Source organism: Cebus imitator, unplaced genomic scaffold, assembly GCF_001604975.1.
Source record: "Cebus imitator isolate Cc_AM_T3 unplaced genomic scaffold, Cebus_imitator-1.0 Scaffold39, whole genome shotgun sequence".
NCBI classification, from domain to species: domain Eukaryota; kingdom Metazoa; phylum Chordata; class Mammalia; order Primates; family Cebidae; genus Cebus; species Cebus imitator.
In genome coordinates, this window is record NW_016107354.1 from 8,307,984 (window position 1) to 8,327,937 (window position 19,954).

The window sequence follows — 19,954 nt, forward strand, 5'->3', positions numbered from 1 at the left end:
AAAAAAAAAAAAAAACAAAACAAAAAACACAAATGATACCAAAAAATCTGAAAATTATGAGTATTGCTTTTAAAACAAAAAAACCATGGAGTTTCACTCTCATTGTCCAGGCTGGAGTGCAATGGTGTGATCTTGGCTCACTGCAGCCTCTGACTCCTGGGCTCAAGCGATTCTCCTGCCTCAGCCTCCCCAATAGCTGGGATTACAGGCATGTGCCACCATGCGTGGATAATTTTCTTTGTATTTTTAGTAGAGATGGGGTCTCACCATGTTGGCCCAACAGGTCTCGAACTCCTGACCTCAGGTGAAGCTTCCCAAAGTGCTGGGATTATAGGTGTGAGCCACCACGCCCAGCCTGTCACTGTGTGTGTGTGTATTACTAGGGCCACTGCAAGCTATACACACACACACACACACACCACACACACACACACATTTATAAATATATAGGAAGTGGAAAGGAAATGTCTGCTAACTGAAAAAGTGCACCTGTGCAACAGGGCAAGACTCTAAGAGCCATAGAAAAAATGTTCAGAGAAAGGAAGAAAGCTTCACTATGATCAAATTTGCTTGTGACAGTCATTAGAATTTTTTTAATCCTCAAAATTCTTTTTTTGCTTTTATTATTTATATATATTTTTTGAGACACGTGTCTCACTCTGTCACCCAGAGTGCAGTGGCACAATCATAACTCACTGCACCCTCCAACTCCTGTGCTCAAGCAGCCTTCCTGCCTCAGCCTTCCCAATAACTGGGCTGTAAGCATGCACAACTGGCTAATTTTCTTTTTAACTTTTTTGTAAAGATGCGGGTCTTGCTGTGTTGCCCAGGCTGATCTCAAACTCCTGGCCTCAAGCAGTACTCCCACCTCGGCCTCCCAAAGTGCTAGGATTACAGATGTGTGCCACTGAACCTGGCCTATTATTATTATTTTATGTATTTATTTGTTGAGATAGGGTCTCGCTCTGTTGCCCAGGCTGGAATACAGTGTTGGAATCAGAGCTCTTTGTAATCCTGAACTTCTGGGCTCAAGCGATCCTCTTGCCTCAGCCTCCCCTGTAGCTGGAACTACTGGTCTGCACCACCATGCCTGGCTAACTTTTTTGGGTTTTTTTGTTTTGTAGAGACAGGGGTCTTGTCACAGCTCAGGCTGTTCTCAAACTTTTGGCCTCAAGCAACCCTCCTGTCTTGGCATCTGAAAATGCTAGAATTACAGGCGAAAGCCACTGTAATTAAAATTAAAAGACTGTACCTGTCTTTTAATTTTTAATTGACACATAGTAATTGTACATATTTCTGGGGCACAGTGTGATAGTTTGATACATGTGTACATTGATATATTATGCCCATGATCAGGGCAATTAGCGTATCTCTCACCTCAAACATTTATCATTTCCTCATTCAAAATTCACTCTTCTAGTTATTTGAAAATATACAGTAGATTGTTAATTACAGTGAACCTATAGTGCTATAAAACGTTAGGACTGAATTTTCAATTAATTTTGATGAACTTAGTTATTTCATTTTGTTTACTCCCAGCCCTTCAAATTTCCTAAATGTATATCCATCTTAGGTTAAGTTGCCGTTTCAATATTATATCTAATCAGTCTTCATCACTAGTTATACTCCTCAAGAACAGTAATCTGGCTGGGCACAGTGGCTCACGCCTATAATCTCAGCACTTTGGGAGGCCGAGATGGGCAGATCACCTGAGGTCAGGAGTTCTAGACCAGCCTGGCCAACACAGTGAAACTCTGTCTCTACTAAAACTACAAAAAAAAAAAAATTAGCTGGGTATGGTGGTGCATGCCTGTAATCCCAGCTACTTGGGAGGGTGAGGCAGGAGAATTGCTTGAACCTGGGAGGTGGAGGTTTCAGTAAGCCAAGATCGTGCCACTGTACTCCAATCTGGGCAAGAGTGAGACTCCATCTAAAATAACAACAACAACAACAACAAAACAGTAATCTTGGGCCCAAACATTTTAATGAAAAATGCCCATTTCATAGCTATTTTCTATTACATATAACACCCACGCCCATGTCCAAAGCAGATGATCTAACACTCTGTTCTGAGGTCCATACCCTGGATTTTTAAAATGCCACTTGAAGGGGTGATCTGCAGTTTATGTGTGATTTCAATATCACAGCTGAAAACAGTAGCTCCAAAGCATATGTTCTGCTAACCATCTAATTTGGTGTGATATAAATACAACACAGCAGTGTCAGGGTCATTCATTCATGCCAAAACACATTTACTGGAGCCATTGCAAGCTTAAGGAGCTTCCAGTCTTGTGAGGTGAAAAAACAGGTAATTATAACAGTGTAATAATCTAACAGGCACAATTAAAATAATGGTTATAACAGATGTATGAACTTACTTAACTTGGAAAATTAAGGAAGGCTTCCTGGGAAAGGTGGCATTCAAGCCCAGTCCGAAAGGGTAAACAGGAGTTATCCAAGTGAATGAGTTCAGGAAAAGGAAGCAGCAGGTGCTAAGGTAAGGAGGCATGAGAGTACATAAACCATTCAGTAAACTCCAAGTTGACCATCTGACTAGCACAGAATGCCAGGAAGAATGGGAGAACATGAAGTAGGAAATAGATCTAAAGGTCTTGTATGCCATGTGATTCCTCCCTAAGCTGTAGCTGTCACTTGTCTCTGAAATACTTGAAGAGGATATTTTATTTACACAACTGCTACTCTTACATCTGTTTCCAAATCCTAACATTGCTTTACTTCAAAGAGTACTTTTATATGTCTTTTTGCCAATTTTCTATTCATCACCATCTTACCAATCACTGTAATAACAGCTGCCATTTCCTGAGTGTTTGCTCTGTGCCAGATACTGTACTAAATGCTCTGGATAAATTATCTAAGTGACAGCAAGGAAGAGCACAGCCTCACAGTCAGATCAGGATTCAAATCTCAGTTCTCCCCTTCGCAGTTATGTAACCTTGGGCAAATTACTTATCTTATTGAGCCTTAAGTTTCCTCATGTATAAATCTCCACCACCTCCTTCATAGTGTTTATAAAATTTAAATGAGATTGGCTGGGCACGGTGCCTCAAGCCTATAATTCTAGCACTTTGGGAGGCTGAGGCAGGCGGATCACCTGAGGTCGGGAGTTTGAGACCAGCCTGACCAACATGGAGAAACCCCGTCTCTATTTTTAAAAATACAAAATTAGCAGGGCATGGTGGCGCATGCCTATAATCCCAGCTACTTGAGAGGCTGAGGCAGGAGAATCGCTTGAACACAGGAGGCGGAGGTTGCAGTGAGCTGAGATCGTGCCATTGCACTCCAGCCTGGGCAACAAGAGTGAAACGCCGACTCAAAATAAATGAATGAATGAATGAATGAAATATGCAAAGCATTTAATACACATAGTAGGCACAACAAAAAACTATAACAGCAATTTACTGTGATGGTATCACTTATGCAAAAGTCTAACCAGTTGGTATTTACACATGAATCCAGCAGAGGGAGCTTCTAATCCATTTCTGACACCAGGGCCAAGGTAAATATACCTATCCATGGATATAACTAGCTCTTCAAGAAGAGTAGAAGACCGAATAAAAAGTGATCAGACAAAACCTCTAGACGGCAGACAGGGAGATGAACAGGAGGGAAGTACCTAGTTAACGTCAGTATTGGTAATGTTCTTGAGTATGGATTCATAAGTGTTATGTTTTCATGTGTGTCAAATATTACATAATACTTTATGTGATCTCAATTTGCATGCACCTACATCTCTCTCTTTCTAGTTCCAATCTGAGGCCTCAACACAGAATTACCATATCTCTACCCTGTGCTTTTATCCTACATCCCTTGGACTTCTTTCAGAGCATGTCAGAACAGCCTTCCAGTCATTTCCAGTATTAAAGTTTCCTAAAGACCGGGTCAGGTTCCTACACATCTATATGTTCTAACAACGGTCAACACAGTGTTTATTGAGCAAAGCAGGTGATCAATAAATGTTTCTGAATACAAATTCCTACATTTGGGATAATAGGTCATTTAATCAAACACAAACTGCTTTTTGGTAGGTTTTAAATTGTTCCTGTCTGAAGAGCTCACAATTAACTTCTATTAGATTGTTTTCTTCCTTCACCCAGATATACTAGGTTAGGGCAAGCGGTATATTTATCATGTCACATCAGCCTATATTTTCTCTTTATGAGACTTGAGAAATTAATACAACCATATTTCAAACATTCTTACTCATTCCATATTTATTATATATCAACTATTCCTCAAAACCTATAACTTACTAGAGAGGCTGGTTAAATAAATTATGGCATATCCAGTAGTTAAAAAGAATGAATGAACTCGTATGTTAATGTGCAATCATTCAACAATCATAATGGTAAGTAAAAGGGCAATGTGGAAAATGATATATGATATGTCTATTTCACATGTGTGCTTGTCTATACACAGAATATTTCTAAAAGATTATATAAGAGACTGGAAACTGTGATTGTCCCTATGGTGAAGGATTGAATGTCTGGCATCTAAGGGAGACTTTCCACTGCATATCTTTTTGTACTTATTTTTCCAGTGTGAATGTCCTACTTTTTCAACTAAAAGAACTTAATAATTTACACTTTAAATAAGGAGAAGATCACACACAAAAATCAAATTAGATAAGAACAAGCAACAGTACAACAAAAGAAACATCATGAGACAATATGTAGTTTATTACCATATAGTTCAAATAGCTTTAGCTCAAAGGAGTGAAGAAATCACTGTGGAGTGATGTAATCAGGAAAAAACCTTTATCGTTTAAGGGGTGCTTGACTTAGACCTTGAAAGATGAGCTTTGAATTAGATGGCAGAGAAGGCGAAGGGATTATAAAGGAGGTAAACGGAGTGGGTAAATGTGCCTGTGGCAAAGCTGTGGTGTAGGCCTGGGAGGCACAAAACCTGGGTGCTAGTCCTTTGACCCCAAAAGCTGTAGGATTCTGGGCAGGTCACTTTTACAATGCCTGCATCCAGTGGCTCCCTAAAACAAAATGTAATAGATGGTCCCTTTCAGCTCTCTAGTAACATGGCTATCTCCCTAACTATAATTGGGAAGAAAGATTAGGGCTATATTTTGGGGATTCCTGAGTGCCAAGCAATGGAATTTAATGGTTTGGTCAGAGGAAGCCTCTGAAAATTTCTGAAAAGAACAACATGTTTTAGGAAGATTGAATTAATATGTGATAGCACAGAGTAAACGCTATGTAAGTTTTGACTAATTATTAATTTCACATTATTTACAGGGTAGACTAAAGGGGAAGAGGCAAACTAACTGGGAGATGTGCAATAATCAGGCAAGCAAGAGATTAACATGGTCTATATAGGGTTTTGCGTTTGTTCAAAACCCTAGACATTCATTACTTGAATACATTCGCTCCAAGTTCTTGTTTGCTATCCTTTTCCAGGGTCCTGTTGATTAGTGTGTAGTGTCAGGGAGCATCTGGAGCCTCAAAAGTGTTTTTGTTCAGTCACACTGTTGGGATTTTTTTTTTTTTTTTTTTTTTTTTTTTTTTGTTTTTTTTTTTTGTTTTTTTTTTTTTTTTTTTTTTTTTGAGACAGAGTCTTGCTCTGTCACCCGGCTGGGGTGTAGTGGCGTGATCTCGGCTCACTGCAACCTCCATTTCCAGGGTTCAAGTGTTTCCCCTGCCTCAGCCTCCCCAGTAGCTTGGACTACAGGCATGCGCCACCACGTCTGGCTAATTTTTTTGTGTGTTTTAGTAATACAGGGTTTTGCCATGTTGGCCAGGATGATCTCAATCTCCTGACCCCGTGATCTGCCTGCCTGGGCTTCCCAAAGTGCTGAGATTACAAGAGTAAGCCACCACACCTAGCCGACTCTTGGGGTTTTTTTAAGGGTTTATTCTACAGCCTGACTCATTCTACCACTGAGCTTTCTAGTAGCCAGTGCAGATTTTTGGATTTAAAATACTGCTATATTTTATTTAAATGCTTTTCTTAAAAATTATATAATTTTTTTTTTTTTTACTACACAGAAAACTACAAATTTTTAAGTTACCCCTAACCTGGATATTATCAATGTTACATTTTATTTAATGGCATCAAAGTATAGATGAAGCTTTAAATTCCAAGGAAATAGTTTTGAGAAGGTGATTTGCTTTGTGGAAATATGGTCTGACATCTATTTAACTTTTTAATGTGCATGGTCTTTCTCTAACTCTGCAATTAAATTATCACCTCCTCAAAGGCAGAGAGGTTATTTTCTACGTCATGCTCTACCTTGCAGCACTTACGTGCTGAATGAAGTTAATAAGTACTTCAAATGATGAAGTAATAACTAATTTCCCCCAAATCACTTTCCAACTCTTCGATGAGATATTCACAGATCTTCAAAATGTAATTTCAGTTAGGCTTAACTAGTTGAAACCTTCTACACATTTTTTATCCCATGAACATGCCATACTTAACGATGTGTTTTTACCTAATTCTGATTTCCCATTCCTAGAATGTTTTACCTAGTCTTCACTATCTTTTTTTTTTTGAGACAGAGTCTCGCTCTGTCACCAGGCACCAGGCTGGAGTGCAGTGGTGCGATCTCGGCTCACTGCAACCTCCACCTCCTAGGTTCAGGCAATTCTCCTGCCTCAGCCTCCCAAGTAGCTGGGACTACAGGCGTGTACCACCATGCCCAGCTAATTTTTATATTTTAGTAGAGATAGAGTTTCACCATGTTGGCCAGGATGGTCTCGATCTCTTGACCTCGTGATCTGCCCACCCCAGCCACCCAAAGTGCTGGGATTACAGGCATAAGCCACTGTGCCTGGCCCTTCACTGTCTATTAAAATCCTATTCATTCGTCCAAACTCCAGTTCAAACTCCAGATGGCCTTTACAGAATTTTCTCTAGTCATTTCAACCCACGTTAAATGCTCACTCATAAGTATCTAAGCACTGTAAGTATATAATACTCAGTTTGGCACTTACTCAAATAGTACTATATCTTTATTGTACTCATATACTTAAATGAAAAAAATCAGGGTAAACAGTGCTTTCATCACTGATCAACCTGGCTTTATAGCAAGAGAGAAACAATAAAGGAGTAAAGGAAGAGATTCTCAAGTCAAACAAGCAAAGCATTCGTTTGAAACAGGAAAAGCAGCTTTCCATTATGGGAAACTGAATGTCTTTTGTAGTAGGGAGAGAGCAAGTGGTTGGCAAAAAAGGCCACAGGGATAAACAATGAATAAAATTCTGTTTAAAAAGAAGCAGACAGGAGGCATGTATCTAGGGAAAAGGTCTGAACTTGGGAAAGGTAAGCAAGGATGAAGGGTGGGGAGAGTAAAAGAGTTCTATATATGCTTTAGGGTTTATTTAAATGTTTCTTTCTGGAAAACTAAACTTTAAAATTAATCCTGGATTCTGAAATTCAATTAAAAAATATAAAATCCTACTAAGCGGTCTTGTCTAACCTCAAACTTACGGAAAAGTAATTACAATGAAAATGACACATATGAAGGATTTATTCACAATATAAGGGCTACTATACAGAAGGCACCCAAATGTGGAACAAAGTCAATTAAGCCCACAATTCTGGAGTCCTCAGATATATGTGAATGCCATGACCACTGGCAATTTTGGTTATAACTAATATAAATGTACTTCTTTTTTCAGTGACAAGGTCTCACCCTGTCACTCAGGCTTAAATGCAGTGGTGCAATTCATGGCTCACTGCAGCCTTGACCTCCTGGGCTCAAGTGAGCTTCCTACTCAGTCTCTCGAGCAGCTGGGACTACAGGCATGAACTACTAAAAGATTAGTGCCTGGCTAATCTTTTACATCTTTTTGTAGAGATGGGGTCTTGCTCTGTTGCCCAGGCTGGTCTTGAAGTCCTGGCTTCAAGCAATCCTGCCCTGGCCTCCCAAAGTGTTAGAATTATAGGCATGAGCCACTACACCCAGGCTAAAAATGTACTTCTTACCTTTGTCTTCTCCTTGCTCGCCAATAACCCATACTTCTCTGCCCAAAGTCTGTGCCTTCAAAACATTTGTAATAATATACTGTAATCTCTGTGAATCCAGATTACATCCAATTCCAATCACTCGATTTGCAGGAAATGCACTCAGTTTCCATGTCACATAAGTCATGATTTCCACTAAATATTGCATACAAGGTAAAAATGTAAAAGTTAAAAAATATCTACTTTTAGCCTAGCTCACAAAATATTTATTATTTTAATAAGTATGTTAGGGCCTCTATATACTCTTCTTAGATCCTCAAGGCATTGAGGCATAGCATACTTTTGATATACATTAATAACACTAACAAGGTTTCAACAAGATCAATTTTACTATGTATGTGTGGTTTTTTGTTTTTTTTTTGAGACGAAGTCTTGCTCTGTCCCCCAGGCTGGAGTGGCACCATCTAGGCTTACTGCAACCTCTACCTCCCAGGTTCAAGCGATTCTCCTATCTCAGTCTTCCTAGTAGCTGGGATTACAGGTGTGCACCACCACACCCAACTAATTTTTTGCATTTTCTTATATCCCAAAAGGATGTCAAGAATTCACCATGTTGGCCAGACTGGTATCGAACTCCTGACTTTAGGTGATCCACCTGCCTCAGCCTCCTAAAATTCTGGGATTACAGGCATGAGCCACCACACCCAGCCAAATTTTATTACGGGTATTGATCAACTTACGACCTATGCAACTTACGACCATTCGACTTTATGACCACAATTGTTAGCCACGACTGCTCCGCGTCTGGCAGCGCAAACGTTGCCCAGCTGGGCATACAACAGTGCGGACCAGCTTCCGGCAGCACTACCATCTCTGCGTGCACCATTTCAACTGTACATATAGCCTACTCAACTTACGACCAAATAGTGTTACAACTGGTCTGCCAGTCCCAATCGTGGTTGTAAGTCAAGCACTAGCTGTATTAAACATAAATTGTCAGGGGTAGAAAACAGATAATTCCTAGAATAGTTAAGCGAGGATAATAACTGGGTACAGAATTGGCTGGGCACGGTGGCTCACACCTGTAATCCCAGCACTTTGGGAGCCTGAGATGGGCAAATCACCTGAGGTCAGGAGTTTGAGACCAGCCTGACCAACATGGAGAAATCCCATCTCTAAAACAAAAACAAAAACAAAACTGGGTACAGAAAACCAGAAAATAATAATTTCCTTTTATTGATCAAGTTTTCTTCTACATCTATCTTAAACTGAATTTCTATCTTTAAATTAAAATACTGATTCATATGCCACCATGATTCAGTGTAGCATTATGAATGAAAATACAGCTACTTTTTTTTTCACATCCCAAAAGGATGTCAAGAATTAAAGAGATCAATGTACCTCAACAATTACTACAGAAAAACAAGTGAAATGCATACAATACCCCTACCTCGGGAACATTTTAAAAAATCTGTTCACCAATTTGAGACCAGCACAAACTAACTCTTTGAAAATATTTCTATTTTTGAGTATGACAGTTCCAAAACAACCTGCAAAATACAAAATGTTAAAAATGCACTCTGGCTTGCTAACATTGTATGACACTTTGGAATTAACAAAATATCATGCAAGTCACTGCATTTTTCTCTTGGGAGTTTAAACATCTTCTCACTGAGGAAGGCACAGCTTAGAACCTAGAATATAATATCATATTTCATTAAAAAATTGTACATTGGAACCTTCTAGATAATGTTAGTCATAAAAAGGAACTGGTAAATACTACACTATTTATTATACAGGCAATTTTGCTGAATATTATAGCAAACTCTTTATAATTAAAGTTTTTATTTTCTTTTTGAGACAGAGTGTCACTCTGTCGGCCAGGCTGGAGTGCAGTGACACCATTTCAGCCTCATTGCAACCATCATCGCCTCCCGGGTTCAAGCAATTCTCCTGCCTCAGCCTCTTAAGTAGCTGGGACTACAGGCACCCATTACCATCCCTGGTTAACTTTTGTATTTTTAGTAGAGACGGGGTTTCACCATGTTGGCCAGGATGGTCTTGAACTCCTGACCTCAGGTGATCTGCCAGCCTCAGATTCCCAAAGTGCTAGGATGACAGGTGTGAGCCACTGTGCCCTGCCCTAAAGTTTTATGGTTTTTATCAGTAATGGCAATTCTACTGATGCACTGGACCATCGAGTTAATGTAAAATAAAGCATTTTACCTGGCTGAGATGCAACGAGCAGGACACTGTGTGGACTATAATGTCCCAGAGCTGGGACAAGGGCTCTGAACATATCCACATTGTTCTGTACCACATCAAGGTAGGACTGAGAACTACCCAAAGAGTTGACTGTGAAGATCACCACCTTGGAATGAGCAGAGGCAGACAAATCTAGTGAATAAAAAGAAACAGTCTGAGCTCAAGATATATGCTTTAATCAAGTTCTATTTCATGATTAAAAGGTTTTTCAACAAATGCCTAGCTTTTAGGCATGCCTCCCCATAAATCAACTGCATATCCACAAAAGCATACAAAATGCTGAGGTTTGTCTACAAAAGGAGGATTAAGAATAAGTGTTGGCTGGGTGTGGTGGCTCATGCCTGTAATCCCAGCACTTCGGAGGCTGAGTCTGGTGGATCACTTAAGGCCAGGACTTCAAAAACAGCCTGGCTAACGTGGCAAAACCCCATCTCTACTAAAAATACAAAAATTAGCCAGGTATGGTGGTATATGACTGTAGTCCCAGCTACTCAGAAGGCTAAGTCAGATTCAGTTGAACACAGGAAGCGGAGTTTCAGTGAGCTGAGATCTCACCACTGTATTCCACAGTCTCAAAAAAAAAAAAAGAGTAAGAGTGTATCCCAAGGGGAGAAGATAGCAATAGTGATAAAAAATAAATAAATTAATTATGGGATCTAAAACTTACAAACAAGAACTGAGTTTTTTATATAATTTTTAAGGGAAAATAAATGTTATGCTATAAGAAAAATGAACCTATAATCAATTACACCACTGATTCCTAAACTGTGAGCTTAGGTACCCTAAAGTTCCTTGAAAGACTCAGAGGCCATCAGGGAGGAGTGGAAATAAGTGGGAAGAAGGCTGGTAAGCATGGCTCCAGGCCACTTACTTTGGCCTATCCAAGCACAGTAGTGCTGCTTTTTAAAAATCTGTTTTACTTATTAAGGATTCTGCTCTAAAGAAAAAAAATCTGGTATAAAAATCTCTAAATTAAATAACTTAGCTTTGTGTTTTTTTTTTTTTTTTTAAGAGACAAGGTCTCACTATATTGCCCAGGTGGGACTTGAACTCCTGGACTCAAGTAATACTCCTGCCTCCGCCTCCACGCCTCCTGAGTAGCTGAGACTACCGCACCTGCCTCTTGGCTCATTTTAAACTAACTTTTCTTATACTGAAGCCCAGCTGTCCTTGGGTAACTACTTCTTTCAATGGGAACTACAGGTAATCAACTGTTATGACTTAGGAAAAGCTAGTCTATGGAGTTCACTCTGACTTCAGAGCACCTTTGACCTTCCAGCACATGTTATGCTATTACAACTATATTACTCTCTACTGCACAGTGTTTTTACAGTAAGCATGTGCCCAAACCATGGCCAGATGTTACCAGCATCAGAAATAACAGAACCATAATCAAGTAATTAGAATGGCACCAGTCCAGTCAACATTTGCAAATGAATATTTGAGTATTAGCCTCCCAGGGAAACGGTAGACTCCATGGTTTATATTCTTAATTAAGCCTTTAAGGACAACTTTTTTATTAATTTTTTTTTTTTCTCTTATTGCCCAGGCTGGAATGCAACAGCATAATTTCGGCTCACCGCAACCTCCACCTCCCGGGTTCAAGTGATTCTCCTGCCTCAGCCTCCAAAGTAGTTGGGATTACAGGCATGTGCCACCGTGGCCGGCTAATTTTGTATTTTTAGTAGAGACGAAGTTTATCCATGTTGGTCAAGCTGATCTCGAACTCCCAAACTCATGTGATCTGCCTGCCTCAGCCTCCCAAAGTGCTGGGATTACAGGGGTGAGCCACTGCACACGGGTGATGCCATCTTTCTGAACAAGTTTCAGAAGGAAACACTTAGGCAATGTGTCCACTGGGAGACGCATTATCCAATTTTACTTCCTATTCTGACACAGTTGTAGTGATGGTAGACTTAAACACTAAGTCCTAGATTTTAATTATGGTTCTTCATGAGTCCTCTTAAGTAATTCCTATGTTGTAGGGTTCACAGCGGACACCTGGTGATAAGTCAAAACCTCAAGAATTGGAAGATATTAGAACTGGAAGGGATATAGTTAACAATTCTATATGTGTCTAACAGTTTCGCGTATATTTATTTACTTAATCTAATCAACAACACACAATGGAATATTTTACAAATGAGAAATCTGAAGCACAGAGAAGTTAAATAACTTGCTCAAAGTCAGAGAACTGATAAGTAGAGCCAGAGGTTAAGCCCACGCAGTCGACTTCAAAGTGCTATTAAACACTATGCTACATTTAGAAACTTAGTCCTACGCCCTCTTGAAGATGAGGAAACTATTACTTGGAGAGGTTAGGTGGCCTGTCCATATTATGAAATATCAGTGGACAGTTCAATTTGTAACTCTACAGTCTGGCCCCAGGCTATCATGATTATTTCTTTTCTTTGCTCCTTTAGCTTCCTCTACTTTCGATGACAGAAATGCCCTCATCTTCAAGATTGATTTTGGAGTAAACATAGTAGTGCCTGTCTAATGTGATTTTCTTTCTCTCTTTTTTTTTTTTTGGCACAGGATCTCACTCTGTTGCCCAGGCTGGAGTGCAGTCTTGGTTCACTGCAACCTATGCCTCCCAGGTTCAAGCGATTCTCCTGCCTCAGCCTCCATAGTAGCCGGAATTACAGGCACCCACCACCGCACCCAGCTAATTTTTGTATTTTTAGCAAAGATGGGTTTCACCATGTTGGCCAGGCTGGTCTCAAACTGCTGACCTCAGGTGATCCGCCTGCTTCAGCCTTCCAAGTGCTGGGATTACAGGCATGAGCCACTGCGCCCGGCCCCTAATATGATTTCAAAAGTACAAGAAAGGCTTCCTACTCCAAAAGATTTTTCCATCAGGCTCTCAGGCCTTTTAATAAGTTCTTCTGAGTTTACTATTTATTTATTTTTTTGAGACAGAGTTTCGCTCTTGTTGCCCAGGCTGGAGGGCAATGGCGCGATCTTGGCTCACTGCAACCTCTGCCTCCCAAGTTCAAGTGATTCTCCTGCCTCAGCCTCCCGAGTAGCTGGGATTACAGGTGACTGCCACCATACCCAGCTAATTTTTGTATTTTTAGTAGAGACAGGGCTTCACCATATTGGCCAGGCTAGTCTCCAACTCCTGACCTCAGGTGATCCACCTGCCTCGATTTCCCAAAGTGCAGGGATTACATGCATGGGCCACTGTGCCCGGTCTCCTTTGAGTTTAAAAACCAGTATTTCTTTTGTTTTAAAGTTTTCTCTTAGACATGGGGCTTGCTATGTTGCCCAGGCTGGATTGAAATCCCTGGGTTCAAACAATCCTCCAACCTCAGCCTGCCAAGTAGCAGGGACTACAGGTGTATGCCACAGCACCCAGCTCAGTATTTCTTTAAATTCTCCTACAAAAACTTGTGATTCAGGATGAACTGGTCTATATTCATTCCCTGGTCTATATTCATTCATTTGACCAGCTCCCAATATATCAATTTTACCAAATTTACCTAATGTTTCTGATACTGGCTTTTGCTCAAATTCTCACTGCACTTACGTTTGACAAACATCTGCTAAACTATGTCAAACATACTATGAGCTCTGGGAAAACGGGGATTATATGTGTCTTATTCATCTTTCCATCTCCAAGATCTTGTCGCGTAGCAATTGGTACATTTCCCCCAGCTTTCTGCCAGTCCGAATCTCCCCAGTCCCAAAAGAACCAGCAACTATCTCAATCCTAATAAGCCAAAAGCAATCTCTGTTTCCACCCAACTTTGAGTCCTCACTGTCTGGACCACTCTCTTGGCATTAATCACATAATGTCTCCTTACTCTCTTGTCATGAATGATTGTTTACATATTGCATATGTCTTTTTATCTAAACTTTAAGCTGCTCTGACCAAGTAGAGTCTTCCATTTCTATCAATCCCTTGCAACAGTTCTTAAATGCTAGGCTAGGTGCCTAAGCATAACCTGGGAAGCTTAATAAAAATGCAGATTAGCCCATGTTCTAAAGATTTTACTTAAATATGTAAGGGGAAACAGGAAATAGCTTTCAGGAATGCAAACCCCCAGATGATTCTGATGCACAGCCAGGTTTGGTTAGCACTGCTCCACAGGCAACTAAGTTTCTTGTACCTGGCACTGAAAATCTTTGACTCTTCAAGTCTTCCCTTACAAGTTGATGATTTAATAATGAAAGAAGATTATACAGTTACAAAGAGAATTAGAACTTTAAGCATGATTATATAAAGCTATAAATTACAAGGATAAAAGTTCATTCGAGAATAATGAATTCAACAAACCCCTACCAAGGTCCTGTTATGTCACAAGTAATGTGTTAGGCCCTAAGAACTCAAAAGTGAACACAATATTGTCCCTATTCTATATATCACACAATATAGTAGTACAAGAGTTAGTCAGGAGAGCTTCAGAATGAGACTATCTGGTTGAAATATCAGCTGTCCCACTTACACATTAGCATAATGGTAAGTTTCCTTCCATGCCAAGAACTCAGCATCTGTGTTACCAGGACACAAGCCTCTCACCTCTTTCCCAATTCTACAGGTAGCCCAGAAAAAACTATATCCTTCCTGCTAAGCCAAGGTCTACAACTATTGGAAGACCAGCTCCCAACATATCAATGTGGATTCAAGATCTCTCAAAGTGATTAAGTGGTCAGTGAAAAAGAAAAAAAAGACAAACAGTTTTCCTTAAAGCTTGGCCCAGGGGAGACAACACATAATGCCACGCCATGGATATCTAAAATTTCCCTGAAAACCTGAGTATTTTATTAGGCTCTTTCCATAGGGGAGGGTGAGTGAGGTTACACAACACTGTAGGGATGATCATACAAAAAGAATACATTTGCAAAACTGGTACACAAAGATCACAATGTCAGCATAGAAACCATAAACCTTAGCAAGAATAGAGGTTAAACATAAACTTAAAATCATCAGCAAGAAAAGCAGTGGGCTCACAGCTGCAGGGGGAACAGGATTTGACACAAGACAACCAGCCTGACCACAGAACTCAAGAGGAGGCAGCCTCCATGCAGGCCTGGAGGAGCAGTGGGAGAAGACTTTTACATCCTTATCTCCACCACAAAGGTTTTTCCTCATGACAGACACCCCTCATGTGTCCGTTTATAGGCTCTCCATAAGGGTTGCATTCCCTTTCCAGGGCCATAAACAATATGCCTTTCCTGGGAAAGGAATCTGGGTAATAAGCCTCTCCATTTCATGTCCGTTTATAGGCTCTCTGCAACGAGAACCTTATTACGTGCTGTCATTTCTCTCCAGCAGTCAGGCTAAGTGGTTTGTCTCTTACACAGAGTTCCTGCTTTTACAAGAACAGCTCAGCAGAGCCAAAGTTACAAGTTACAGCTCAGCTTTTCACATTATTCTTCATTTTCTCAAATATAATCGATACAGTAAGTAACAAATATCAAAAGCAAATAACTCATTTCGGGGAAACCAAATTCTAAGAGAATTTACAGGTTAAAAACCAACAACAATTTCTTCTTGTTATATCAGATAGCTTGGGTTTCACCAATTTTTCCAGAAGCTTGGAGTTGCTCAGTCACCACCAAGGGGTCCACAGTGTTCCCAGCATACAAAAACCAAAGGCTGGTCACAATTATACTAAGGGACTATCAAATTATGTCAAAAGACCCAGTAAATAATACTTCATGCTCTAATATACTACTCTTCTCAGATTATGAGGCTAACGTTGTGATGAATGAAATAGGGACTCATAATCCCAGCTACTCAGGAGGCTGAGGCAGGAGAATTGCCTGAACCCAGGAGGCGGAGGTTGCGGTGAGCCGAGATCGCGCCATTGCACTCCAGCCTGGGTAACAAGAGCGAAACTCCGTCTCAAAAAAAAAAAAACACTGGTGAATTGTTTTATTTAAAATCCTGAAAGACCAGGTAACTCTGTATCAAATAATGATACATAAGTACTGTGGAGAGCTATGGAAATATTCGAGCTACTCTATCAGTATGAATATACTGAAGACACTACACATATTTTCATTTCCCTGGTATATCATTATACCATTCTAACAGTACTAAAAATTATTAGATATACTTTTCAAATTATTTTTTAATATGACCTAAAATTTTAAATGTGTGTTCTCTCATTCTAATGATAATGACTCTTAATCTAGAAAACTGTGCTAAAATGTAGCTATTAAAAATCTTCCTAGGGCCGGGCGCGGTGGCTCAAGCCTGTAATCCCAGCACTTTGGGAGGCCGAGGCGGGTGGATCACGAGGTCAAGAGATCGAGACCATCCTGGTCAACATGGTGAAACCCCGTCTCTACTAAAAATACAAAAAATCAGCTGGGCATGGTGGCGCATGCCTGTAATCCCAGCTACTCAGGAGGCTGAGGCAGGAGAATTGCCTGAACCCAGGAGGCGGAGGTTGCGGTGAGCCGAGATCGCGCCATTGCACTCCAGCCTGGGTAGCAAGAGCGAAACTCCGTCTCAAAAAAAAAAAAAAAAAAAAAAAAAAAAAATCTTCCTAAAGGCTGGGTGTGGTGGTGCACCTGTAATCCCAGCACTTTGGGAGGCCAAGGCGGGTGAATCACTTGAGGTCAGGAGTTCAAACCAGCCTGGTCAACATGGTGAAACCCCATCTCTACTGAAAATACAAAAATTTGGCCTGGTATGGTGGCTCACATCTGTAATCCCAATACTTTGGGAGGCCAAGACAGGTGGATCACTTGAGGCCAGGAGTTTGAGACCAGGCTGGACAAATGGTAAAACCCCATCTCTACTAAATACAAAAATTAACCAGGTGTGGTGGTGCACACCTGTAAATCCCAGCTACTCAGGAGGCCGAGGCAGGAGAACTGCATTCCTTGAACCCGGGAGGTGGAGGTGGTGGTGGCAGTGAGCCAAGATCACGCTATTACACTCCAGCCTGGGCAACAGAGCGAGACTGTCTCAAAAATAAAAATAAAAATAAAAATAAAAATAAAAATAAAAATAATGGTCAGGCATGGTGGCGCATGCCTGTAGTCCCAGCTACTAGGTAGGCTGAAGCAGGAAAATCCCTTGAATCCAGGAGGCAGAGGTTGCAGTGAGCTAATCTCACCACTGCACTCCAGCCTGGGTGACAGAATGATACTCCATCTCAAAAACCAAAACAAAAAAACCCACAAAAATCCTATCTTCTTTTGGAGGGGAAAACCCCCAATGAATGAATTAATAGTAGCTTTGGGTATGTTTTCGTCAATGAATAGAAGGGATTTTTTTTTATGGTGAAATGTGTAGATTTTTTAAATGTTAAATGAGGATATTCATATTTAAACAAGGTAGGAAATCACTGGTCAGTTCAGGCGCATGTTTTAATCATTACTGTGGCAGTGAGCTGGGTTTTGGAGTTCTACGAAGAATGCTGAGGCTGAGCGCAGTGGCTTACACCTTAATCCCAGCACTTTGGGAGGCTGAGGTGGGCATATCACCTGGCAGCAGAGAGCCAAGACTGTCCCACAGAACTACAGCCTGGGTGCCACAGCAAAACTCTGTGTAAAAAAAAAAGAATGCTGAGACTTTCCAAGATTTACTATATGTGGTAAACTAAGGCCATGAACTTGGCATGTTATGCCTACCACCATCTTTAGATAGGATTGTCTACAGAATAAACGGTAGGTCTATTGATAAGATTTCACAGTAAGAGAAAAAAAATGATATAATAAATTGCAGACATCAACACCAGGGGCATGAAGAATAATGAGTGATCTGGCAAAAGGGTTAATCTTGAAGGTTTCCTAGGGAGAAGGTAACTCAGCCTGTAAGGAACTACGAAAAGCAAGTAAGACAGACAAAGCTAAATATGAGACAGTATTTACATGGAGTTGAGTGGGAGGGAGGAAAGCTCGTGATAAAAATCAATGATTCTCAATACAGTGAACTTCAAACTTCTTTTTAAGAGACAGGATCTCACTATGCTGCCCAGGCTGATTTTGAACTAATGGACTTAAAACGATCCTCCAGCCTCAGCCTCTGAAGTAGCTGGGAGTAGAGGCACATATCACAGTGCCCAGCTCATAACTTGTGTTATGAGAAATATTTTATATCACAGACCAATACACATCATATGTGTAGGGATGTATGTAAACTATCACAAAAACACTGCGAAAAATACCTTTACCATATATGCTCTGATATTTTCTCTTCTGTCTAGGTCATCTTTTATAAAATGCTGCTCATAATCTATTATCCTAATTTCACAATCTACTATTGCATCACAACTCACAATTTGAAAAATATTGCTTTTAATGAATATAAGAACTACTTGAGATAACTGTCTAACATGTAAATTCCCAGGTTTGACCTCTAGAAATTCAAAATCTGAAGGCCTGGGAAAGAAGCTAAAGATCCACAGTGATTTTTTTTTTGTTTTCTGTTTTTTGTTTTGAGATGGAGTCTCAAACTGTCACCTGAGCTGGAGTGCAATGGCATGATCTCTGCTCACTGCAACCTCAACCTCCCGGGTTCACACGATTCTCCAGCCTCAGCCTCCTAAGTAGCTGGGACTACAGGCGCATTTCACTATGCCGGCCAGATTGTTCTCAAATTCCTGACCATGTCATCTGCCCGCCTTGGCCTCCCAAAGTACTGGGATTACAGGCATTAGCCACCATGCCTGGCCGAGATCTATAATTTTAACAAGCACCTCAGGTGATTCTGACACAAGTGATCAAGCCAGCAGGTGTGGCTCATACCTGTAATTCCAGTACTTGAGGAGGCTGAGGCAGGTGGATAACCTAAGGTCAGGAGTTGGAGACAACATGGTGAAACCCCATCTCTACTAAAAATACAAAAATTAGCCAGGCATGGTGGTGGGCACCTAATCCCAGTTACTCGGGAGGCTGAAGCAGGAGAATCACTTGAACCCAGGCAGCGGAGGTGGCAGTGAGCCGAGATTGCACCACTGTACTCCAGCCTGGGCGACAAGAGTGAAACTCTGTCTCAAAAAAAAAAAAAAATTAGCGAGTTTGGTGGCGTACAACTGTAATCTCAGCTACTTGGGAGGCTGGGGCACAAGCAAAGCTTGAACCTGGGAGGCAGAGGTTGCAGTGAGCTAAGATCATGCCACTGTACTCCACTGTGGGCAGCAGAGTGACTGTCTCAAGGAAAAAAAGTGATCAACCCATAAACCATGTCTTAAGAACCACTGTCTCCTAAGCACATTTTATTTTGTTCCATTATGTCAACAATGACTTATTTTTTACTTTAAATTATTTTTCTCTATACACACAAACCTACCTGCACACACAAACATTTACACTTGTATATGCAAAGGCTATTTCTGGAATGAATCATAAGAAATTGGTAACAGGTGTACATTTGAAACTCCAACTCAGTCTCTTACTAATTGTGTAACCTAACTCAAAATCTGAGTCTTACTTGCTTCATCTGTAAATTGGAGTAAGAGAAGTAATAGAATATGTCTGTGTGTGTATGTATGTATATGCTATTATTATTAAGGAATAAGAGATAAACATATGTCTTCAGCCAGGAAATGACCTGATCAAAATAGTATTATTAACTAGTTATTCCATTAGCTATATTTAATATAGAATAGGAGAATATGAGAGAAAAGAAACAGGAATGCTCACATAGTGTTGGTGAGAGTATAAACTGGTGCAGCCTCTTTGGGGACAATTTAATACTATAAATTTTATTTTTATTTATTTTTATTCATCTGGAGACCTTAAAAATATAAATTTTAAAAAGAAATACCTTTTTCTTTTTTTTTTTTTT

The 19,954-nt window shown here is 40.3% G+C and overlaps 1 protein-coding gene across 11 annotated transcripts in view; it reads right to left on the minus strand.

Annotated features, from left to right (window-relative positions):
* The window catches only part of UEVLD (UEV and lactate/malate dehyrogenase domains), a 60,983-nt gene that overhangs the window by 8,213 nt on the left and 32,816 nt on the right, over positions 1–19,954 (minus strand). For 6 of the 11 annotated variants that reach the window (XM_037737538.1, XM_017525867.2, XM_037737537.1 and 3 more), the window contains 2 exons: positions 10,162–10,332; positions 7,957–8,130 (listed from right to left, as the gene is read on the minus strand). The exons of 1 other annotated variant lie outside the window; for it this stretch is intronic. In XM_037737538.1, coding sequence (XP_037593466.1) covers positions 7,957–8,130; positions 10,162–10,332 — 345 coding nt within the window. Of the gene's footprint in view, positions 1–7,956; positions 8,131–9,173; positions 9,486–10,161; positions 10,333–12,148; positions 12,202–19,954 lie in introns of those variants that run through there. 4 more of the 11 variants (XR_001824280.2, XM_037737536.1, XM_017525869.2 and 1 more) reach the window with 3 other exon arrangements.